The sequence below is a fragment of the Euprymna scolopes genome, chromosome 17, assembly GCF_053919585.1.
Source record: "Euprymna scolopes isolate OS-2025 chromosome 17, ASM5391958v1, whole genome shotgun sequence".
In the NCBI taxonomy this organism is placed as follows: Eukaryota; Metazoa; Mollusca; class Cephalopoda; order Sepiida; family Sepiolidae; genus Euprymna; species Euprymna scolopes.
Window position 1 is genome coordinate 92,496,258 of NC_136498.1, and position 26,572 is coordinate 92,522,829.

General features: G+C 35.4%; 1 protein-coding gene across 1 annotated transcript in view; it reads left to right on the plus strand.

Annotated features, from left to right (window-relative positions):
• Positions 1-26,572, plus strand: part of LOC145296842 (pyrethroid hydrolase Ces2e-like) — a 1,088,672-nt gene that overhangs the window by 1,048,895 nt on the left and 13,205 nt on the right. Inside the window, exons 8-10 of the mRNA XM_080142964.1 lie at positions 11,107-11,183; positions 22,229-22,349; positions 24,649-24,784. Coding sequence (XP_079999090.1) covers positions 11,107-11,183; positions 22,229-22,349; positions 24,649-24,784 — 334 coding nt within the window. The remainder of the gene's footprint in view (positions 1-11,106; positions 11,184-22,228; positions 22,350-24,648; positions 24,785-26,572) is intronic.

Here is a 26,572-nt window from a genome sequence, read left to right on the forward strand (position 1 = left end):
GATAATTATTTTGTCTGGAAATTATTTTGTGTGGTAATTATTTTGTGTTATAATTATTTTGGGTGGTAATTATTTTGTGTGGTAATTATTGTGTGTGATAATTATTTTGTGTTATAATTATTTTGTGTGATAATTATTTTGTCTGGTAATTATCTTGTGTGGTAATTATTTTGTGTGATAATTATTTTGCGTGATAATTATTTTGTGTGATAATTATTTTGTGTGATAATTATTTTGTGTGATAATTATTTTGTCTGGTAATTATCTTGTGTGGTAATTATTTTGTGTGATAATTATTTTGTGTGGTAATTACATTTTGTGATGATTATTTTGTGTGGTAATTATTTTGTGTGATAATTATTTTGTGTGGTAATTATTTTGTGTGATAATTATTTTGTGTGATAATTATTTTGTGTGGTAATTATTTTGTGTGATAATTATTTTGTGTGGTAATTATTTTGTGTGATAATTATTTTGTGTGATAATTATTTTTTGTGATAATTGTTTTGTGAGGTAATTATTTTGTGTGATAATTATTTTGTGTGGTAATTATTTTGTGTGGTAATTATTTTGTGTGATAATTATTTTGTGTGTAATTATTTTGTGTGATAATTATTTTGTGTGGTAATTATTTTGTGTGGTAATTATTCTGTGTGATAATTATTTTGTGTGATAATTTTGTGCGATAATTATTTTGTGTGATAATTATTTTGTGTGGTAATTATTTAGTGTGGTAATTATGTTGTTTGATAATTATTTTGTGTGATAATTATTTTGTGTGGTAATTATTTTGTGTGGTAATTATTTTGTGTTGTAATTATTTTGTGTCGTAATTATTTAGTGCGGTAATTATGTTGTTAGATAATTATTTTGTGTGATAATTATTTTGTGTGATAATTATTTTGTGTGGTAATTATTCTGTGTGATAATTATTTTGTGTGATAATAATTTTGTGTGGTAATTATTTTGTGTGGTAATTATTTTGTGTGATAATTATTTTGTGTGATAATTATTTTGTGTGGTAATTATTTTGTGTGATAATTATTTTGTGTGATCATTATTTTGTGTGGTAATTATTTTGTGTGGTAATTATTTTGTGTGATAATTATTTTGTGTGATAATTATTTTGTCTGGTAATTATTTTGTGTGGTAATTATTTTGTGAGGTAATTAGTTTGTGTGATAATTTTGTGTGATAATTATTTTGTGTGATAATTGTTTTGTGTGAAAATTATTTTGTATGGTAATTATTTTGTGTGATGATCATAGAATACTTAATAAATAAGTTTTACCAGGGTAGTTTACTCTATTATTAAGAAAGATGTGAACGAATAAACATCCAAAACATGGGATAAAAAACAAATTGTTGATATTACTTTGCCAATCAAATTATTTCGCTTTTGTTTTCGTTTAGGAATTTATCAACACACAAAACTGATTTATTAGACAAAAAATAAATTATTAAAATTGGAAAAACACAAAATAAAAAAAATTACTTTTCCGGTTGGTGTCCATTCTCTGTTAAACAAGAGATTCAATGTCGAAATCATTCACGTTTGCTTGGCAAACTTAATAACAACCAATGCTGATCTGAACAATCCGAATATTTGGTTCATTGTCTTTTTTTTTATTATTTACGGCTTATCAACTTTTTAATGTGATTTTATGCCGAATCCAATAATTATCGTAAATTCTGTTAACCCTTTTGGTGACTGTCACAAAATTGTGACTGTCACCCCTAATAGCAGATATGCGCATATTCTGCAAAATACATTATGTTTGCAATATAAAACGCAAAAGCACAAATGTACACAATAAGTTCAACAAAAGACTTATATGTATATGAGAAAATGACAATTTTCTATGAACAGCTTTAAACCTAATTATAAATTCAAGATGGCCACCATCATAATATGCGAATTAGTCAAATTTTACACATTAATTTGATAGTTCTAAATATATGCTACAAATCATCAAAGGAGTAAACATGTATACAAACATATCGATATTAATCAACTTGGGGAATTATCGGCGTTGGTATTCTGTGCTCTCCGTTTGAATTTATTCGCGTCTATGTCTCACTGGCAATGACACGTATGTATATCACATGTATTTTGAAACCGAAATGTTGATTTTGTTGTATTGTTAGTCACCTCACTCTGCTTCGTCCTGTGCCACGTCCAATATGATTAATAGCAAAACTTAATGTTGACTGCATTGTCAACTGACGAGACTGGGTTGTGAAAATGAATAATTGAAATTTTAAAAATATATTTATTGTTTATCATTCCTATCCTGACGTACTGACGTCAAGGTTCTTAGATCTAGGATCGGGACGTGTAAATTAATGACATTTATTTAAAGGTCTACATAGTAAAATATTCATATCTTATTTCAGCTTACAAAAACTATATGTCAATGTGTGAACTGATTCATACATATGCAAATTTTACGTGTATATATATATATATATATATATATATATATATATATATATATATATATATATATATATATATACTAGCACAGATCGCCCGACGTTTCACGGTCGTAAAATACACTTAAATATGATATTTTAATTCATGCAGATTTCGTATCACTAGAACCAATTCTCTATCGATTATTATATTGTGCCCAATACATAATAGTGATTTCAAAGGTTTAAAAATATATATTAATTGGGTGTCATCAAACAGAATCGAAACCAAAATCTCTCTAGTGGTATTCGCAAGCATCTTAGCTAAAGCCATGCATATCTAAACTTGACAAAGTAACGCAATTAAACGTATAAATGTATATTTTCGCATGCGTATAGCATACATATTACGTCAAACTACGACTGCCAATTTCCAATGTTCAAATTTTGAACCCTTAGCAGATATTTTTTCTGGTTGAAAACCAAATCGGTTTTATTCCATTGATCGGAATACCCGATATGTAAAGTTTCTAGTCTATAGATAAAAAATGACAGAGTTGTTTGGTAGAAACCGTTTCTCACATAAAAATAAAGATTTACTCTAAATGCAGCTCCTAATATTAATGAAAGCTCGTTTTTAAAAGAATACGGAACTGAGTTATTTTTTTAAGTTTCTGGTGTATTTACAACTAAGTATATAAAAAATTTGTATTCATTTTTAAAATGGAAAAGTGGGTTTTTAATATAAATGTCATTGCGACAAATAACTAAACTTTATATATATATATAAGCCTAATAGTAAGGTTTCATGCAAAGTTTATATGAAAAAACGCGAAAATACTATAAGCCATTCTTAACATTGGGAGGGGAAGGTATTTTCTTTAATTCTTCTGTATAAGAATATATATGTTTAATAATTGTTAATACGCGAAGGGGAGGATAATATTTTACTATTATGAAATACGGACCATGCTGAAATAAAAACGTTATTTAGAAATCTATTCTTAATATTGGGAGGGGATATTTTTAACTCTTCTGTAATTTCACCTTACAATTTAAGTCTTAATATGGGGACGGGAGGATAATATTTTACTATTATGGAATGCGGATCGTGCTGAAATGAAAATATTATTTATAAAGCCATTCTTAATATGGGGAGGGGAAGGTCATTTTTAAAAACTTTTCTGTACTTTCACCTAACAATTTAATAATTCTTAATATGGGGATGGGAGGATAATATTTTACTATTATGGAATACGGGCCGTGCTGAAATAAAACGTTATTATTTAGAAAGCCATTCTTAATATGGGGAGCGCTTAACTGTTCTGTACTTTCACCTAACAATTTAATAATCTTTCTTGGGGAAGGGAGGATAATATTTTACTATTGTGGAATAATTAGTCGGTACTTTCACCTAACAATTTAATAATTCTTTAATATGGGGTTGGAAGAAAAATACACAATAATGTTGAATTATATCGTGAAGCAAGAGTTATGTAAGTGCTGTGTCAATGTATTTGTGTATTAACTTGGAAAAATTCACTGAGTCATCTTCCAGAAATGGCATTATTTCACTTAAAATTATAGTATCGGTGGTAATTATGATGGAAGAATAAACATAGTAATGACGAATTATAATTGAGAAGCAAGGGATGCCTAATCACTAACCAAGACAATCTAATTATGCATTAATTTGGAAATCCTAATGATCCATCTTCTAAAAATTACTTAATTTTTCTTACAATTATAGTGACGTAGGAGGAAAGAGAAATTAGTTCATATATGTTGTACGATATTTGTCGAGCGTATGTTAAATTGTTTCATATATGTATTTACATTACCCGTCCGAGAGTAGGTAAAATTATTTTAAATCTGTGTGGTACATTGCCCGGAAAGGATATTTTTCCATATACATGCTGTAAATATCCTGTCCTAGAAAAGGCACAATTTATCATACATATGTTGTGTAATATTCGTTCTATGGGAGGTAAAAAATTCTTTTGCTCTAGATAGCAAAGGATACACAGACATCGAAAAATCCTCTATACTAAGAATGACACGTATGTTTAAAATCAACCTCAATTTTCTCATTGTTTTATACGGTCCTGAGCAACGCCGGATGGCCTTGCTAGTTTTATATAAAACGTATTTTATCTACTTTTACTAAATAGAAAAGAATAAAACAATGTAAATGAGAGAGCTTTTAAGTTGGAAAAAATGGAGGAAGATAAAGTGAAAACAGAGGTAAAAAAAAAAAGGTGAGGTTTCTACTGGTTGGTTAGTTTTTAGGGGAAGATCATTGGCAGTTGGATCTGGAAAAGCAAGTTATCGTGGGATGAGCGGATACCCGAAGAACTCATTAAGAGCTCATGTATTTTGAATTCCAAGCTTATTTTCAATCAACTAATCGTAAAGAAAAACTTTAACGTTATAGTACTTCATATTCTCAAATTTATTATTTTTTTTAACTACTTTAGTTCAAAAGCGTTAATGATGGTATCAATTACATATCAGTGGTTAAACATGTTTATACGATTTTTATTTTTTTTAGTGTTTTTTATTTTTGCACTATCTATAAAAATACCAGTTTTATCAAAACATATTGATTTTAAATTCTATGGAATTTCCACGCGTCCCGCTAGTCCAAAATAATATCGTAAAATTAAACTCGTGACATTTGAATTGAAAGAAGTAATCTCTTTGATAAGTATATATCAATAAAATCCTTAAACATGAACCCATCACATTATAAATAATATAATAGTGTATATATATATATATATATATATATATATATATATATATATATATATATATATATATAAGTAAAATTGTCTGTGTGTGTGTGTCTGTGTGTGTAAATTCCCCTACCAAATAACTGTTATTTTTCAGTCTAATGACACGAGATTGGACATAAGACGTATTGAGATTTGGGAAAAATTTTTAATCGATTTTCGGCCAGAAATTTGTCTGTCAAAGGGTCAAAGTTCAACGATTTGACTTTTGAAAACTCTAACAAACTCCTTCGCCAATTTTGGGTCAAAACACTTGAAATTTTAGATATTGGACGTGGATCAAACTTTTTCATTTAAGTTGAGTCCAAAACAATAAATGCTAAGGGGTCAAATTTGCGGTCAAAGTTTTTTTTTTTAATTTGACCTCTGCGGTCTCTACCAAATTACTCAGCCAATTTTTGGTCTATACATCTGAAATTTTATATAAAGTGTATTCAGGAATCGGGCAAGCTTTTTAATCAGTTTTTGGCTGAAATTTTGGTTGCCAAGGGGTCAAAGTTCAAAAGATTTGACCATTGCAGTTTCTAGAAAACTATGCAGCCAATTTTGGGTCTAAACATTTGAAATTTTATATAAAAGGTATTTAGACATGCAGCAAGCTTTTTACTCAGATTTTGGGAGAAAATTTGGCTGCCAAGAGATCAAAGTTGAAAGAGTTGTCCTTTGCAGACTCTAACAAACTCCTCCGCCAATTTTGGGTCTAGACACTTGAAATTTTAGATGTAGGTTACCTGGAAATGAGTCAAACTTTTTAATATATATATATATATATATATATATATATATATATATATATATATATACATATATATATATATATATATATATATATATATATACACGCACATACATACATACATACATACATAAAGTTATAAACAGTACATAGGGCCCAAGCAAAGCCGGGCTGAACTGCTAATGCATATATATATATATATATATATATATATATATATATATATATATACTAGCATGGGTGCTCGGCGTTGTCGGGGTGTTTAGAGGTGGGTGTTGAGCAAAAAAAAAAAGTGGTAATAGGAAGGCAGGCTCGAACCCGTACCGCGAAGGAGGAAAAGAACTGAAAAAAACTGACGTCTTTGCTGTTACGACCACCGCCAAACCGGAAGTGACGTAGGTTTAAATTAAGGGTAGATAATTGAAAAGATTTTCGAAAATATCGACGAAAAAAGCGACCCCTCCCTGTTGAAAAGTGGCCCGCTGAGGGTGAATAAATTAATATTTTTAGCCAATTTTTCAGTATTTGTAGTCTAAAGGGTCGAGCTTCAAAACGATACTGATCTTGTGAAAATCCGTTGCCTCTGTCGAAAATTTTAGGCAGACATGCAAACATACATACATACATTTACATATTGATAGCTCAAATTTTCGACCCGAACAGATTAAAAAGCTTGCCCTATCTCTGAATACCCTTTATGTAAAATTTAAAATCTTTAGACCAGAAATTGTCTGAATAATTTGGTTGAGACCGCAGAGGTCATTTTTTTTTAAACTTTGACCCCCATTATGACCCCTTATATTTATTGTTTTAGGCTCAAATTAAGTTATTAAGTTAGATCTATGTCCAAGGAACCTATATCAAAAATTTCAAGTGTCTAGACCCAAAATTGGCGGAGGAGTTTGGTAGAATTCTCCAAAGTCAAATCGTTGAACTTTTACACATTAACAGCCAAATTTCTGACCGGAAACTGATTCCAAAATTTTCCCAAATCTCAGTACCCTGTATATCAATATTTCGAGTTTGTAGACTTAAAATTGACAGAGTTATTGTGTAGGGAAATGTACACAGACACACAGACATACACACAGACAGACACGTTCACTTTATATATATATATATATATATATATATGTATATATATATATACACACACACACACACAAACGTGTATGCTTCACGTTCACTAACAATCATCAGTGTGATTTATGTAACAACCGCTGGTCGAATAGTTAGAACCTATATACCTATATACCCGAATAACTCAAATCCAACATTCTTACCTACTCAGCCACCATTTGTGTAACTCAATTTTCATTTATATTTTCATAACTTACTACCTAGCTCTTTCCATGTTTTTAGCACTGTTGAAAATCTTATGTACGTACACGAAGTAATATATATGTGTGTGTGTGTGTGTGTGTGTGTGTGTGTGTGTGTGTGTGTGTGTGTGTGTGTGTGTGTGTGTGTGTGCTGACAGAGTGAGAGGAGGTTAAGATTACAAACAAAATTTCTCAAGAACCAATGCTGATATTTTCTCGCGAGCCGAGCAAGACTTCTTTGCTGATCTGACTCGACCCGCAAACCCTATTAAGTTGCCTCTCTTTGTCAAGCATTAATAGAATGCACATTTTTAGATGTTTGCTTGTCTGCGTGGGCATTAATTTCTTCATTTTCTGCCAACTCATAAAGTAAACTGAAGAGGTTGTCACGCACTTTTGATTGATTGCCATGTTAACTTAGTCATCAGACAGTAACTTCCTCCTCCTCCTCCTCCTCCTTCTACTCCTAATGCATACTCTTAACTTTACACCAGCTGCGCCTGAATTTCTCCCAATAATTTTTTTAATCAAACACGAATTTCGCATTAAAATGTAGAATGATTGTACAGCTCCAACACTCCTTAACAGTCATAGCAAAAAAAAGAAAGAAATGAAAATCCTTTTGTTACGGATTTGGAAAGTTATTACTGGAATCCAACAATCGAGAGAGATAGTCGGGCAAAAGTGGGGCGGGGGCTGTGATCTGGTTGCAAAACAAATGTGATGGAAAATACGACACAAGGTCGAAAAGTTTGTGGGCCAACGCACTAAATGTAGTACATTTTGTCTCCGTAAAAAAAGCACCTGAGTAGCCTTGTTGACATTTCCTGGTCGGGGCACCTCAAGTAGTTAGCAATAAACTTACTCTGTCCCAAAGAGAGTAGACAAAGTTTTAAAAAGTGAATTTCCTAGGACTACCCAGAACTATACCTAAGCCCGACAGATGAAAGGCTATCATATTGCCTTATCTCCGTTGTTGAGATTGTCGAGAATTCGTTTTCGATATGTCTCTCAATGTCGCAGTAAGACTGCACAAATAAAAACAGATTTCGTGCGCCTTAGGATGCGGAATTTTCTAAGTCTAACTGTCTTTATTGTATCAACGTGGATAGATTAGCATCCATTGATAATCTAGCAATATTTCTTAACCGATATGTCAAGAGCGAGTTCAGGTTCGGCTAAAAAATGTTTCAGGCATTTTCATTCAGCATTTATTCGTGAGGTGGTACTAGCAACACTATGCAGGTATTTTTATTTGCATTCATAGGGTCTCTTTTTGTGAGTTGGATTTCAAGAACCTTAAGAACCGACCTGTGTCTTACTTTACACTCGTAGGAAGACGAATATCCTTTAGTACGAAAGTACTCATTCTTATAGACAATCTCACACTTTTCTAGCGATGAGGGAAATGGTTGGTATCTCGAGTAGTGATTCAAAAAAAAAACACCCGAGGCGAAAGAGCACTCCAAAACAACATCTTCAACAAGATAAATTTAAATTCAAGGTCAGCTTGCTTAGGCGTTTAAACCGTCCATCCGGTTAGTAACTCCGGTTTCAAAAAATTCGTCTGCTTACCTATTTCATGGTCGCCCTTTCTTATTAAAAGCCACTGCTGTTAATCAAATCATACACAAGGTCAACACAATATTTTTTGTTTTAACTTATTTTAACGTGTTTTCCTTACAAATAAATGTAATTTAACCTCATTAAGTTAAAAAAAAAACTGATTTAAATCTAAATATATAATATATAACTAAATCATATTTATTTCATTGGAATTCATCATTGAGATGAGTATTATTTATTAATTTATTTATTGAGATGAGTATTATCCCCATCTTTTATTAGTTGTTTCGCTGCGTTTCGGCCAACTATTCCTCTGGCCTTCCTCAGGTTGTTAACCGCGACGGAATAGGAACTCCGAATATCCTAAGGGCATCCTCAGCAATTACTGCCTTCCATAGTTGTTGTTGTTCACCACGTTTTAGCCAAGTTAGCATTGGAGCCGTGACGCAGTGGATAGAGACGTTAGTCTCTACGGTTCCAGATGAGCATCGTTTGAAGATAACGGTTTCAATCCTACCCAAAGCCGGCCAGAGGCTTACTTGACTAAAATGTGGTAAGACAACAACTATGGAAGGCAGTAATTACTGAGGATGCGGTTAGGAAATTCGGAGTTCCTATCCCGTCGCTGTTACAAGACAGAGGAATAGTTGGCCGAAATGTTGAAAAACAACCAAGCAATGAGGATAATTATCAACAGTAAATTAAATTAATAAAATCATATTTATAACCATATTTACTGCTTGTGCGCTCCAGTGGATTCTGACGATTTTTTACATTTTTATTCAGGCCTTATTAAAACATATTTTCTCTTCAAGGAAGGGGGAGGTAGAACTTGGTTTTAGTAGTGATTTATGTAGGGCCTCCTTAATTTTAATTGGTGCTTGCAGTAGTGCTTTATGTAGGGCCTCCTTAATTTTAATTGGTGTTTGCAGTATTGCTTTATGTAGGGCCTCTTTAATTTTAATTGGTGTTTGCAGTAGTGCTTTATGTAGGGCCTCCTTAAATTTAATTGATGTTTGCAGTAGTGCTTTATGTGGGACCCCCTTAATTTTAATTGGTGTTTGCAGTAGTGCTCTGAGGTTTCTGTGTTTTATTTTATTCATTACTCACTTAAAAACGTTTTCTCCAGGCAATATAATCTCAAAATAACTTTTTATTTTGAACATTTTTCATCTTACCCTTTAAGGGCCAACGAGTAGACTAGTACTATTTAAAAAATAGCGCGGGTTGTTAAATGTAAAAACATCTTTTAAAAAGTCGTAAAAACATAAACAAAAAATAATGACGAGCCCTCCCGATAGAGCGAACTTTTTCCAAAGTGAAAAGTCGCAAAACAACAAAGAAAAAATAAATAAATAAATAATAATAATAATAATAATAATAATAATAATAATAATAATAATAATAATAATAATAATAATAATAATTATAATAGCGGGGCGGGGGCTAATGAGCCAACATCAAATTGGTGCTGTAAATCGGCCCTGAAAATAGAGGATCGATTTACTAATTTAAAAGGTTTTTAACACAAAAATAAGCTACGGTGGACCCATACAATACACATTTCCTTTTTGCATTTTTTTTCTTTTCGATATTTATTTTTTTTTTTTCAATTTTTATATAAAGTATTTTTCATTTAATTTAAGGGCAATGATGTTAAAACCTTTATTATCCAATGTATTCCATATTGTTTTCATGTCGCCATGTCTATTTTCGTGTGCGCGTACATTCAATTTTTGCGCGCGTGCATTCAATTTTTGCGCACGTACATTCATTTTTTGCACGGGCGCGAAAATGTGTATTGTTTTCACTGGTCACCCTGTTTGTTTTTGCGTGCATGAATTCAATTTTTGCGGATTTATACATTAATTCTGTGTACTCACTAGTTCATAGATAGCTATAACATGTACTGACCCAACGGGTCATGGATAGTCTAGTATGTGTTATGCATCCACATAAAATTTTATTCAGAGATATAATATATTTCAGTATTTACTTCAACCGTTCACGATACACACACACACACACACACACACACACACACATATATATATATATATATATATATATATATATATATATATATATATATATATATATATATATAAATTAGATTGATGTAAACTCAACTTGCCAATTCGGTAGTTCATCTCTATGATGAGCACTGATCGAACCAAATAGTTTCAGTTTTCTTACTTAGTATTTTTAAATGCTTTTTCTTTTTTTTTTACTAACCAATAATGACATTTCCATTTGATTCGTCTTTTTGCAGGGTCCGTTCTTGAGAATTACATGCCACTCCCTTACGATTCTTTAAGCGACGGTGCCATCAGGCAAAAACTCTCCGAGGTAAAACACATTTCGCGTCCTCGATTTTCATATCACAGGATTTTCAAAGGAAGATTTTCTTTTAGAAAGTTTTGAATTAAATATGAAAATTAGAAAAATAACTGTATATTTCCTTCTTTTTTTTGTAGCTTTGTTAATATTTAAGTATTTCTTGTATTCATTTTGACATTCAAAAGCGGAAACCCTATATTTTCCGAGCATCGTCAAATAAAATAACAAATATTTTGCTCAAATGCCGTTGGGGTTATGCGCCAATGTCGCTTAGGCTCTAATGAAGTGTTATAAGCTGCATGGGAAGCACAAGGATCTTAAATATTTAAATAAATATTACGTTTTATGTTACAAAAAATTAAGTGTATATTTCAGTAGTTTCTATATAATAGTTGCATATTTCTTCCAGGATATATTTATTATGTTGAAGTAGGTATAAAATTATGTCAATTTCCGATTTAAAATTCGAAAGCTGTAACCAAATAGATTGTTTCTATTTAATCGAAACCTATATTGAATTGATTGGCAGAAGGCATAGAAATATATGATTTCAAATATTGCTAGTTAGCTCCTAGCAAAATTTTATAATGAGAAAATGATTTTACATGAATTATTATCTTTCATATATATTTGTGCGCTAGTATCGAGGGAGAGTGCTATATCTATGCTGTCAAAATACTAGCGCACAAATACATGTATTTGGTGACTTCAATGTCCACCACAGTAACTGGCTAGGATTCTCAAATCACACAGACGTAGCTGGTAGCGCAACTCATAGTTTCTCTATATCTCATTCCCTATCTCAGTTGGTTACATTTCCGACACGTTTCCCAGACAAGCACGATCAACATGCCTCACTTCTAGATCTCTTTCTGACAACGGTTCCCAATGACTGTACAACAAATGCCCACAGCCCACTCGGGAATGCTGATCACGCTGTGATAATGGTAGAAATCAGCCTAAATTCTCGCCCTAAAACTGAAGACCCACTTCTCAAAACAACGAGGTATTACAAAAAGGCTGATTGGGAAGCCATCAGGGAGCTCATCAGAGATGCCCCATGGCAAAATATCTTTACTCTTCCAGCGGAACAGTGTGCAAATGAGACAACTGAATGGTTCAAAACTGCTATTGAAGCACATGTTCCCGCACGGAAATACTATAGCAAGCCCCACTCTCCCCAATGGTTTACTTCTGCTTGTGCAGCTGCCATTTGTCAAAGGCAGCATGCGTTCCGCAGATTCAACCGACATAAGTCCAGCTCAAATAAACAGAAGTTTATAGGAGCTAGAAATAATTGTAAGAGAGTGATAGACACAGCTAAGACAGATTACTCTGAAACCACCAGAAAGCGCATCGAAGCACAGAAATTAGGAACCCGGGATTTTTGGAAAATCTACAACAGCGTAGTTAATAATGGACAGTCAATTATTCCCCCACTAACAAATAATCATGAGGTTGCTTGCACGGCAACTGACAAGGCTAATCTGCTTGCCAGTCGGTTTGCCTCAAACTCCACACTGAACTCGGTACACCACTCACTCCCTGATTTTCCTCTGCGAACAGACGCCACACTTGACGATTTGAAAATCACCCCTTCTCAGGTGCATGCTATTATAAAAAACCTAGACACCTCAAAAGCATGTGGACCAGATCTCATCCCGGCTGTGCTATTAAAAAAATGCTCTGCCGAGGTTGCTCCAGTTCTGTCCAAACTTAATGCCTTAACGAATCTTGTTTTCCCGACTGCTGGAAAACCGCCTCTGTGGTACCAGTCTTCAAGAATTCTGGTGAAAGAACTGACCCACTAAATTATCGCCCCATTAGCCTCCTCCCGCTTTTCGCCAAAATATTTGAGTCCTTAGTTAATCAAGCCCTAGTCCAGCACCTAACAGCTGCTAAACTCCTGACTGACAAACAATATGGATTCAGGCAAGCCCGTTCAACAGCAGATATCTTAACTGTAGTTTCTGAACGTATATACCGTTCATTGGATAAAACAGGGGAGGGTAGAGCGGTGGCCCTTGATATATCTAAGGCTTTTGACAAGGCATGGCACGATGGTCTTCTAAGGAAAATTAGATCATATGGAATCACTGGAAGAATTCATAATGTAATTAAATCCTTCTTAAGTAATAGAAAAATCAAAGTTGTCCTCGACGGACATACATCCAAACAATATGACATAAATGCGGGAGTACCTCAGGGGTCTATCCTTGGACCTCTATTATTCCTGATATTCATAAACGACCTCCCTGATAATATTGTTTCGGAGATGGGTATATTTTCCGATGACACCACTCTCTATAACAGATATGAGGGGAAAACAAATGAACACATATCCAAGGAAATGGCAGAAACACTAGAGGACGACCTCCAATCTGTAGTGGAATGGGGACAAAAATGGTTGGTCACATTCAATGCTGCTAAGACTAAGCTTGTTTCCTTCAATAACTACAAGAAACCTTCTCTACCACCAATAGCAATGGCCAAGAACACATTGCCTGAAAGTACTTCTTTTAAACTCCTCGGCCTAACGTTTACAGGGAATATGAACTGGAATAGATACATTGAGAGCATTGCCAAGGCTGCTGCGAGGAAGGTTGGCTCCCTCTACCGTGCTAGAAAACTACTTACGCCTGCCAGTATCCTATACCTCTATAAGGCAACCATTCGCCCATGTATGGAGTACTGTTGTCACATCTGGGCTGGTGCATCTGCTGCTTGTCTCTCGCTCCTGGACAGGGTTCAAAAAAGAGTCGCCAACCTGATAGGTCCTGAACTGTCATCTAGGCTTCAACCTCTGTCCCATCGACGAGATGTTGCATCCCTCTGCCTGTTCTACAAATACTTTAATGGTGAATGCTCTGACGAACTGCAAACACTTGTACCTCCCCGACGTAACTACCCCCGACAAACCCGACAAGCTACTAAGTCTCATCCCTTTACAGTAGAGATCCCTAGGTGCAAGAAAGCATTTTACTCCAATAGTTTCTTCCCCAGAACTGCGGGTCTTTGGAACTCCCTTCCGGGATTCTGCTTTCCCAACTGCAATGATATGCAGAAGTTCGAGTGTAATGTTAACAAACATATTTCTACTCTTCTCCCTTCATAATGACCCCGCTAATTAATTCCCTAATAGTAGCCCCCTGCTTCAAAGTGGCACTGTGCCTTGTTTGGAGTGAAAATTGAATAAAAAAATAAAAAAATAAAAATATATATGTGTGTGTGTGTGTGTGTGTGTGTGTGTGTGTGTGTGTGTGTGTGTGTATAAATGCAAGAGAACTATATGCCCAGTCTGCTAAATCCAAAGTTGCTGATCAGCGGCTTAGTTCCCACCAGTTTTGGTAAATAACAAATAGGATCCTGAACAGAAGTGTGCGTTCTATCCCAACCATTATCAATGGACCAGAGGTCATCTCGTCAGCATCAGACAAAGCCAAACTATTTGCAAAGAACTTTGCAGCTAATTCTGCCCTATGCGACGAAGGCCATTAACTCCCAGATTTCCTCCTATAACACAGAAGGCGCTAGGTGACATACAAATATCTGTGCATGAGGTCGCCAAGCTAATCAAGAACCTAGATTCCAGTAAAGCAACTGGCCCTGACGGCATCCCAATTATAGAGTTAAAAAAGCTTCAACCAGAAACTGCTCCTTTACTTACGAAACTGTTTAAGTGTTGCCTTAAGGAGAAGTACTTTCCGACTCCCTGTCATCTACCTCTCAGTACAGACCAATAAGTCTCCTGTGTGTTATGAGTAAGTTGTTGGAATCCATATTAAATAGAGAAATAGTCAACCACCTCAGCAGAAATAACCTTCTTAGTGACACACAATATGGTTTCCGTTCTGCAAGATCTACCGCAAATGTGCTAACGGTTATATCTCACAGGATTAGTGAATCTCTTGACAAAGGCTTCCTTTCTAGGGCAATTGCTCTTGACATATCAAAGGCCTTGGACAAGGTATGGCATAAGGGCCTACTTCACAATAGTTCCAGCTACGGTATGACTGGAAATGTTTTCTCAATCATTAAATCATTTCTCTCCGATAAGAGTAGTGGTCGATGGCAAAAAATCAGAGGCCTAGAGTATTAATGCTGGAGTTCCTCAAGGGTCAATCCTGGGCCCAACTCTCTTCCTGATCTACATCAATGATCTCCCTAAACACATACTTAAATCATTCGTTGACATCTATGCTGATGACACGAGCATCTACGGCAACACATCAAAGGCTGTAAATGACAAAGTTCTCTCTGATTCTCTCTCCTCTGATCTCGAGCGCGTGGTTCAGTGGGGGAAGACGTGGCTAGTTAACTTTAATGCATCTAAAACCAAACTCCTATCTTTACATCATCAACGCTCTGATCCCCATCTGGCATCATCAACGCTCTGATCCCCATCTGGCATCAATTGAAATGGATGGCTCTCATCTAGGAGAAGCCCCATGTTTTGACAAGCTTCTGGGTTTGACCTTTACTCCTGATCTGAAATGGAACACGTACATCAAGTCTGTTGCCAAGGTCGCTGGAAAGATGATGGGATCCTTCTACCGCTCCAGAAGATATCTCACTACTGATGCAATTATTTATCTATATAAAAGCCAAGTACGTCCAAAATGGAATACTGCTGCCATATGTAGGCAGGAGCTGCTAAAAACAGCCTATCCTGCCTCGACAGAGTACAAAATAGACTTCGTGGCTTAGTGGGGGATGCCCTTTTCTCTTCCCTGCAACCTCTCTCCTACAGAAAAGACGTTGCGAGCCTATCCTTGTTTTATCGTTATTTCCATGGCAGGTGCTCTTCTGAACCCCAATCTCTGGTTCCCCCCTCGCCAATCTTTCACGAAAAACACCTGTCTAGCTAAATCCACTGTGAAAAATTTTCCCCACTCTTAATCTGTGCCTAAATCAAAACGTAGATTCCATGAACAAAGCTTCTTTCTTAGAACTGCACGCCTGTGGAACTCTGTTCCGTCTGCCTGCTTCCCGACTACAACCTGGATGTCTTCAAGTCCAACGTTAACAAATTCCTAATGAACCGCCCCCTTAAGTAAATACTTCATTAAATCTCCACACTAACGTACTGTACTTGTAATAACCCTTATCCCTGAGTGGCTTCCGGGCCTTGATAAGTGGTGACCACCGTGTAAAAAAAAAATATATATATATATATATATGTGTGTGTGTGTGTGTGTGTGTGTGTGTGAAATATAAAATAGAGGCGGACACACACATACACGCACACACACACACACACATATATATATATATATATATATATATATATATAGGTCTCTCCGTCTCCATAATATATATATATATATATAGAGAGAGAGAGAGGGGGGGGAGATAGATAGATAGATAGATAGATAGATAGATATATGTTATTTATTTTTGTTTTTGCGATACGTTTTGAATGAATTCAATTATTTACGAAAGTGTATTTTTACCTAAATGCGAGTTGAGAATAATTTTCCCTTTAACCAATTCGGTACCCTCATATGGGGAGCGGCATATATATTGCTTTTAAAATATAATTATAAACTGACACGTGTTTCGTCGTCCACGACTCATCAGAGTGTTTAAATCTAGCGAGATTCGAAATCGGGACCCCAATCGGGGCCGGTATATATATATATATATATATATATATATATATATATATATATATATATATATATATATATATATATATATATATATATATATATAGTAAGTTATGGAATATTAATAACATATAAATAAATAACATAAATTTCTCATTTCAGATAGTTCAATAGTGCGATACTAGAGCTATAAATATTTTCTTTAAGATACCTCGTTAAATGGAACAAACACTAAGTACTTATTCATTTTCAAAATGTTGATTATTTATTGATGACACTTTGCGTACAATTGTTTCAGCTCCGATGTTGGCATGCAGTTCTGTAATAGTTCATCAATTATAATTTTGTGCAACTAAACTTCATCATCCCATAGGAAAGCTAATTTGTCAAGAGTTTCACAGGTCACGAATTAAGACCCTTCTATTATTCACAACATATATATATATATATATATATATATATATATATATATATATATATATATATATAATGTATTAAACAACTTTATCTTCATTTTAAATTAAAACACACTTGGTTTATAATATTCCTTTTAATTCTGTAGTAGGTAGCCCTCATTTCTTTTCTTGCTATTGCATTTTTTCAAACTTCCGATAATTCAGGACTAAACTGTTGGCAGCATTTTTTTTTTTTAATAATTCAATTCATTTTTTTTCTTAATTAAATTTTCAAAATTATTATATAATTCTTTTCAGCTCACGTGTAATTATTTGCAGATTTTAAATCAAATACTTTATAACTTAAACTAATGTTTACAGTTATGGCACAAGCTAACATTATGTGATCGCAGAATCGGAGCAAAATCCAGGATTCGCTGTAATTTTTATAATTTCAGTTTCAAGTTGCCAGTATTAGTATCCATAATTCAAATTTGAATAATATTATTTCATTAAATTAACCAACGTACACTTATTTTTCAGACTGAAACGCTAGTCATTATTTAAGTCTTCAAATTACACAATTAGTTTTGTTTACATTTTATTATACTAGTTGCTTAGTGTTTCACTTACTCTAAATTAGGCACCGCCAAAACTGGGGGGCAGGTCAGTACTTTTTGACGGACCGTCTTTTTAAAAATCTACCAAAAATCAGGTAATTATCCGATCAATACGAAATTTTCAGCGATTATTAGGAGAAGAATGAACTTTAGAACAGTGTACTTATTTTTCATAAACGATATTTATATATATATATTTTTTTGCTTACAAACCCCCCCTTGTTTTGAAGTGGGAACAAATATGCTTAAAATAATCATCTGAAACTGAACAAAACATATTGTGTTGTTGTAAGGGACAGAATTATAGATTAAAAAAAAAAAAAATTGTTTGCATACCTTATTTTGACGTCTGAATATCAGAACTTCGATTGTGTTTAATTATCCCGCTTTTGAGTTTTGAAGTGTGAAATTCGGTGAATATGTTAAGTAAAATAATTAATTTAAGTTAAGCAAAACAAAAAAAAAATTTTTTAATATTTATACGAAAAAAGCCATTTTAAAATTTTTGATAAATAAATTAACAATTTTTTTTTAGCGAGCCGAATAATGCATGACCATTATTAAACAGGGCATGCTTTGAATAATCGATACAAAAAAAAAATTCGATAAATATTGTGCCCTTTGTGTTAAAAATAGCATCATTTTTTTCGATCTCGTTTGAAAACGTTTGCCGCCTTTCGACTACGGTGGACCAAACGCGCTGAAATAATTTTTTTTTATTCTGCTTTAAATTGCCCCCCCCCATTTTGGGGAGCCTGGCCCCCACACACATACACATTAAAAACCAAACTCATACAAATGGTCACCCATCTGGTACTGGCTAGCCTCAGCTTAATAATACATTGAAATTTTCGTCACTGAAAAATAAGTTTTTTTGGCCTGTTTGGTCTTCCATAGTTTTCTTATCATCAAAAGAAAACGTAAACAGAGTCGATCTGAACTCTACGTCGACGCGAAATATTTGGTTACCTATATGAATAAGTGGAATTATTTGAAATTCAGGTACTTATATTATAATATTTTTGCATATTCTCTTAGAAAATCATCCTAAATCTTAGTTAGACAATAAATAAATAAATTAATTATTTCAAAAACCCTTTTTTTTTAATATTTAAGTACTTTTTTTGTGCAAGACAAAAAATGTCAATTGTTAACTTTTTGGGAAAATTTAACATTTAAAATTGAATTAAAAATAGTAGAAAAAGTTTTACATTATTCTGTTTTCTATATGATAAAATTCAGGGTTTTATCTTTCTGGAAAAAAAAGTTACTCAGAAATAATGGATTTTAATAAATGTAATTTAGTTTTAAAAAACAACAACAACTTGATTTTGCGGCCATTTTTGGCGGTGCCTACTCTAAACACTCCACGTAACTTTAAAAAAATTCAATTTTAAACTACTACCAACGTCCTATCCCACTAATCGAATTTTTCAACATAATTTGTAATATTCACCAGAGTAGCAAGCGTCCGCGTATTTGTGCATTGTGTGGATGTACGTGCGAGCGGTGGCGTTACGGAGGAGGGGTGGACTTGCCACAGGGAAGTGTTGGGTGGGAAAAGATAAAAAAAGATAGCGCCTGGTATTTTATAAACTGTGGTCTCGTGAGATCACGAGAAAACAGAGGGCACACATGCAAATGAGATAGGGTGAAAAACTGCATAAAAAACAAGCTCGAGATGAGTACGAGCAAGAGGTTGAGGCGTGGATCTGAGATGGATGGCTGATCCCCTACCCGGAGAAGCTTGGTCAGCCCAAGGGTCTGATACCCTTAATGGCGGTTATCCAGCATAACAAGTCAAAAGTAAGACCAAGTGCTGGATTATCGTGAGCTCAACCAGTACATTGAGGCTTACACTGCCGATGCTTACGTGTGTGCCAGCAAACTGAGGGAATGGCGCCAGAAGGGCTCCAATATGTCAATATTAGACCTCCGGAAGGCCTATTTGCAGGTGCGAGTAGATGAGACGCTGTTCCAAACAGTGTGGTTTCGGGGTCAGAGGTACTGCCTAACACGACTCGGTTCTGAACGTGGCACCGCAGATCATGAAGACCATTGTGAATGCGGTGTTGTCTCAAGAAAAAACCATTGAGGACGCAACATCAGCCTACATTGACAATGTGTACATCAATGAGGACATAAAATCTGCATCGTGTGTCAGGGAAAAATTTGGCTCAGTTTGGTCTGCAGTGCAAGAATCCCGAATGTCTGAGGGATGGAGCGCGCATATTGGGATTAGACGTCTGTGAGGAAGACGGCACCCTACGATGGAGGTGTGGCAATGGGATTCCAGGCATCCCTGAGGTTGTTATGAGGCGGACCGTTTTTTTTCCTGGTGTGGGAAACTTGTTGGACACTTACCAGCCTGTAGCTGGCTCTGTGTAGCTGTGGGTGTCATCAAGCACAGAGCGAATTTGGTAACCACAGGTTGGGACGATGTGCTTGACGATGCTCTTCTAACTCTGATCGTAACTGAGACTCTGGAGAGAGTCAACAAGGAGGACTCTGCCCGTGGAAAATGGTGTGTTGGTGCGAACCACGTAAATGTGTGGGTCGACGCTAGTTCATTGGCATTGGGAGTCGCATTAGAGCAAAGAGGGAATGTGTTTGAAGACGGCATGTTGGCTGCGACCCGTGAGTGGTGCTCAGCACATCAACTTAGCAGAGTTGGACGCTTTTGTAAAGGGAATAAATCTCGTACTGCAATGGCAATTGAAGAAACTGCACCTGTACACGGATTCTCTCTGCGCCTACCACTGGGTGTCTGACACGCTTTTAAGGCAGCCAGCAAGACGTTGATCCAGCGAAGGCTAGACATGCTGAAGAGTCTGGTCTCTGAGTATGGATTATCAGTGTTGGTAACGCTGGTAACATCACATTGTAATCGTGCTGACCAACTAACCCGTGTACCACACAGATGGTATGGAGCCGTGAAGATAAGTGTGGAGCACACTGCTCGATCTCGCGCAGTTGCAATTGGCGTGATTAGCCCATGTCGAATACAGAAGATTCATGCACAGAGCGGACATCCATGTGTCAAGAGAACAGTGTATTTTGCGAGACGTGTGGACCCAGCAGTGACAAAGGCAGATATCAGGCAGATTGTCAGGCACTGTGAGGCGTGTCAGTCTATTGATCCTGTAACAAAGCAATGGCGAAAAGGACGGTTGGACAAGAAAGTGTGGCAGCAAGTGGCGATGGACATTACCCATTACAGTGGTAAACCCTTATCGATTGTGGACCCACACGTTTTGCAGTATGGCGACACATGACTAGACATGACTCGGCAAGTGTTGTTCGCATCTTGTAATCCATCTTTTTGAGCGGGGTGCGCCGGAAGAGATCTTGACGGATAATGATGCTTCTTTTTGCAGCCAACAAGTTCGGCAACTGTTAGATGAATGGGGTGTCCGACTATGGTTGCGATGCGCTCATGTGCCATCAGGGAATGGCATTGCTGAGGAGACATCGTAGCATTAAGAGAATTGCTGTCAGAAAGCAATGCACCATTACGGAGGCCACGTCAAGCCAAAGGATGGGAAATTACCTACAACAGCGCCGACTAATGCCATATACACATATGTTAGACTAAAGGGAATTGATGCTGCACAGCCAGTCAACCAGAAAAGACATGCCAAATATGAGGTAGGGGATCCAGTTTGGGTGAGACCACCTTGACACCGGTACATCACCAAATGTTTTTATTTATAAATATAATTTTAATCACCAAAGCTGCATCTGATTTTTAATGACTTTACAAAAATCAATAATTTATTTTATTTTATTTTATTTACTTATCTGTCCCCTGAAATTTTAGTTTTATTCACAAATGAATTTAACATTTGGATTGAATTATGAAATGATATATTATAAAAAATATTTTTTTTTAAATCTTCACCAGATTGATAAAATCAAATATTTGCCGGATATCTCATCCAACAAAAGTAGAAACTGAGGAGACATGTTTACATCGGATTGTTACCTGGTGCCTTGGAAAAATTACAACACGCGTTGGATCTTTTTTACATCCCTGCCGCCAAGAACTTTGATTTAAAGATCTAGCATACATTTCGGATCTGAAGTTCAATATCATTTTATTTATTCTGCATCAATATCTAATTTCCCTTATTCTATGTAGCTAAAATGATTTAAAAACTTTAAAAACTTTCAACTTTTTTTAGCAAATAATGTTCAAACCATTTATAATATTTGCTAATATTTTTCCTCTGGGGAGATGGATAAAAATCAAAAACATTGGTTAAGGAAATGTTTTTTATTAAACTGTATTCTTTGTTTTGCATGCAATAAAAATTGTATATTTGAAATTTAACCATTTCAAACCATAAAATTTACATTCCTAATATATATATATATATATATATATATATATATATATATATATATATCTTTTTCCGATTATTAAACAGATTGTGGGTGATTATTTCATCACAGCTCCGACTCACCTGAGCGCTGACATTTTGCAGTCAAAGAATGTCACAGTCTACATTTACTATTTCTCCTATTTGTCCGCCCTGGACCAAGATCACAGTAAGTTCTTCCGTTTTCTTTGTCTTGGATGAATATAAAAGATGTGTTAGGGACGCACTATTAGCTTATCTCTTCTCTCTGCTGATTAAAACATATAGAAATTAACATAGTGAATTCCTCTTTGTATTTTTTCTTCAAAACTAATATGCTTAACAACTCGCCATTCGAAAATGCGTCTACTGCAAATTATATTAAAACTGAGCTTGTATTACATATTTGCTTTGAGATGGTGGCAGGTAAACGTAAATATGTGTTTATATACATTTTTCTGATAATACTGATGGTCTAATGTGTCCATTATACTACCGAAGCGTGTGTCTAAATGATTGGCGTAAATAATTAGCTCATTCCTGTACAGGCATAAATTATATATTTCCAACTAAGCTTGTTGCAGCGAGCCGAGTGGTTGAATGCCAATCGATTGTACAACTAAAAAAAGTAGACACAAGCAAAATTCTACAAATGACAAACAAGAGAGAACAAACAAACGCAGATGAACACTTGTAAGGGAAATATAGTATTTTTTCGCCAAAAATACACAAAGAAAACTGTAAAAAACAAAAAAACTGGAGAAATTCGATCGATAGAGATTCCGAAAACGGAAAGGTTGGAAGAGCGGATATGTTGTATCGTAAAGGAGACTGGATAAATAAGAATGTAAGGCTGAAGATATAGAAACTTGATCCCGGACAGCATAGGGCGACGTCGTTCGGAGATTGACGTGGATGCAGGTATGATAAGACGTCTCGAGTAGATCAGTTATAAGTTGACAGGATCAGTGATTGCAGGTATGGAAGTGATGAAACTGGATCCTGAATAGCATAAATGAGTGTATGTCTCAGGTAGGTTCGGTCAACAGCTGGATCGACAGGATCAGAGGTTGCAGGAATGAGCTAGAACCGGGGCTATAACTGCAGGAGTCAAAGCAGGAAGTGCAGGAGTCGGAGTAGGAACTGGAGAAAAGAGCTTGAGTCAGGTTGTTGAAACAGGCAACAAGTTGTGAAATCGCATTTTTGTAGATTGTTACCCTTAAAAAGGCAGTTTGATTGTGTTTTTGTCTCGGATCGACGACTGGCCACGCAGTCGAAGATAGGGGCCTCCCGACGCCTCGCCTAAACTGGCGCGGTATTTATTTCTCTCACATCGTGACACAAGAATCGAAAAATGGGATTAAAAAATCAGCGCCTTAGAGAAGGAGCACTACTGTGGCCCTGCAAATATTACTTGTGCAACTCCGTCGACATGCTCAGGTAGAGCCGCTTAAGCCGATTTAGCAATGAACTAACCCCTTCTCAACGAGAAAAGGCAAACCTGGGAGGATGGACCTCCTAGAACTGCATAGAACCAGCATTGCATCGCAATCAAGAGGGAACAGATTGTTACAGTAATGGTTATTTATTTCTTTGTCATCGTTAAAAATGTGACTCGCACGGTCGGAAAGTTGAATTAACATTACACTGCAGGGAACAGGTCATTACAGGAATGGTCTAATCTTTAATGATTTTGGGGTTCATTTAGAAGAAGGCTTACTACTGTGGAGCCTGGGTCATAATATAATGTATAAATAACCGAATTTTTTGCGGTCAAATCTGGAGTGAAAAGATCTAGAGTTATTGTATTTACATAATTAACAGTTAAATGTTGGTATTTTGACTAGATGTGAGTTACGAGATGTAGGAAGTTGAAATGTTCGTTTTTGAAAGGTCAAGATTTAGGGGCCTGTCTTAAAGTTTACGTTTATTAAAAATGGTGTGCGATGTTTTGTAAACAAAAGAATGATCGAACCGATACCGTGACAATCCCGCTGATGTTAACCATAACAGTTTTTCTTTTATTCATCACGAGTTATTTTATATTAACTGTTCCGACCTTGCATTTCCCGGGAATATTACATTTTGTCACTTTTGTTTTTTTGTTTAGTTTTGTTTTTGTTTTTGCTTTGTTTTTTACCAAATTAAATCGTTTTAGTTGATAATTTGAAAGTTAAATTTAATTAGTGTGATATTGCTTGGTTATTAAATTATGAATTGAACAAATTGTTATTAATGTAACGTTGTTTAAATCAATGCTTATAGAACTATTGGGTGTGAAAAACTTTTAAAATTTTAATTCTTTTAATTAAATTAGCATATGTTATGTATTTGCATTTAAATGACTTTCTATTTTAGTTTACATGCTTCAAGGTTTTGGGGGGATTTTTTTTTTAAATACAAACATCAAATTATGAAAAAACATGTATTATCGTTTGAGTGTTTTTTTGTTTTGTTTTGTTTTTTTGGCATTTTTTTACGTTTTTCAGTTGTCTCCCATGGATCAGAACTTTTCTATTTGGCGGGTGCGCCTCTCGTTGGACACAAGAATATCAGATTTGATAATAAAGATCGGACAATGTCCAGATATATGCTGAAGTTGTGGGCAACGTTCATAAAACTTGGGTAAGTCCCTATTTACTTGCAAAAATAAAACTTGCTCCAGTCATGAATGAGGATAAAACAATACAGTTTGGTCCCAGTTCAAGGGATAAGGAGATAGCGAGATTGTCGTTGTTGACAATTTGTTGATTTACCTCTCTCCTCTCCGATTTTGATTTACCTCTCTCCTCTCCGATTTTGATTTACCTCTCTCCTCTCCGATTTCGATTTACCTCTCTCTTCTCCGATTTTTATTTACCTCTCTCCTCTCCGATTTTTATTCACCTCTCTCCTCTCCGATTTTGATTTTCCTCTCCCCTTTCCGATTTTGATTTACCTCTCTCCTCTCCGATTTTGATTTACCTCTCTCCTCTCCGATTTTGATTTACCTCTCTCCTTTCCGATTTTGATTTACCTCTCTCCTCTCCGATTTTGATTTACCTCTCTCCTTTCCGATTTCGATTTACCTCTCTCCTCTCCGATTTTGATTTACCTCTCTCCTCTCCGATTTCGATTTACCTCTCTCCTATCTGATTTTGATTTACCTCTCTCCTCTCCGATTTTGATTTACCTCTCTCCTCTCCGATTTTGATTTACCTCTCTCCTTTCCGATTTTTATTTACCTCTCTCATCTCCGATTTTGATTTACCTCTCTCCTTTCCGATTTTGATTTACCTCTCCCCTCTCCGATTTTGATTTACCTCTCTCCTCTCCGATTTTGATTTACCTCTCTCATCTCTGATTTTGATTTACCTCTCTCCTCTCCGATTTTGATTTACCTCTCTCCTCTCCGATTTTGATTTACCTCTCTCCTCTCCGATTTTGATTTACCTCTCTCCTCTCCGATTTTGATTAACCTCTCTCCTCTCCGATTTTGATTTCCCTCTCTCCTTTCCGATTTTGATTTACCTCTCTCCTTTCCGATTTTGATTTACCTCACTCATTTCGGATTTTGATTTACCTCTCTCCTCTCCGATCTTGATTTACCTCTCTCCTCTCTCCTTTTGATTTACCTCTCTCCTCTCCGATTTTGATTTACCTCTCTCCTCTCCGATTTTGATTTACCTCTCTCCTCTCCGATCTTGATTTACCTCTCTCCTCTCCGATTTTGATTTACCTCTCTCCTCTCCGATTTTGATTTACCTCTCTCCTCTCCGATTTTGATTTACCTCTCTCCTTTCCGATTTTGATTTACCTCTCTCCTCTCCGATTTTGATTTACCTCTCTCCTCTCCGATTTTGATTTACCTCTCTCCTCTCCGATTTTTATTTACCTCTCTCCTTTCCGATTTTGATTTACCTCTCTCCTCTCCGATTTTGATTTACCTCTCTCCTCTCCGATTTTGATTTACCTCTCTCCTTTCCGATTTTGATTTACCTCTCTCCTCTCCGATTTTGATTTACCTCTCTCCTCTCCGATTTCGATTTACCTCTCTCCTCTCCGATTTTGATTTACCTCTCTCCTCTCCGATTTTGATTTACCTCTCTCCTCTCCGATTTTGATTTACCTCTCTCCTTTCCGATTTTGATTTACCTCTCTCATCTCCGATTTTGATTTACCTCTCTCCTCTCCGATTTTGATTTACTTCTCCCCTCTCCGATTTTGATTTACCTCTCTCCTCTCCGATTTTGATTTACCTCTCTCATCTCTGATTTTGATTTACCTCTCTCCTCTCCGATTTTGATTTACCTCTCTCCTCTCCGATTTTGATTTACCTCTCTCCTCTCCGATTTTGATTTACCTCTCTCCTCTCCGATTTTGATTAACCTCTCTCCTCTCCGATTTTGATTTCCCTCTCTCCTTTCCGATTTT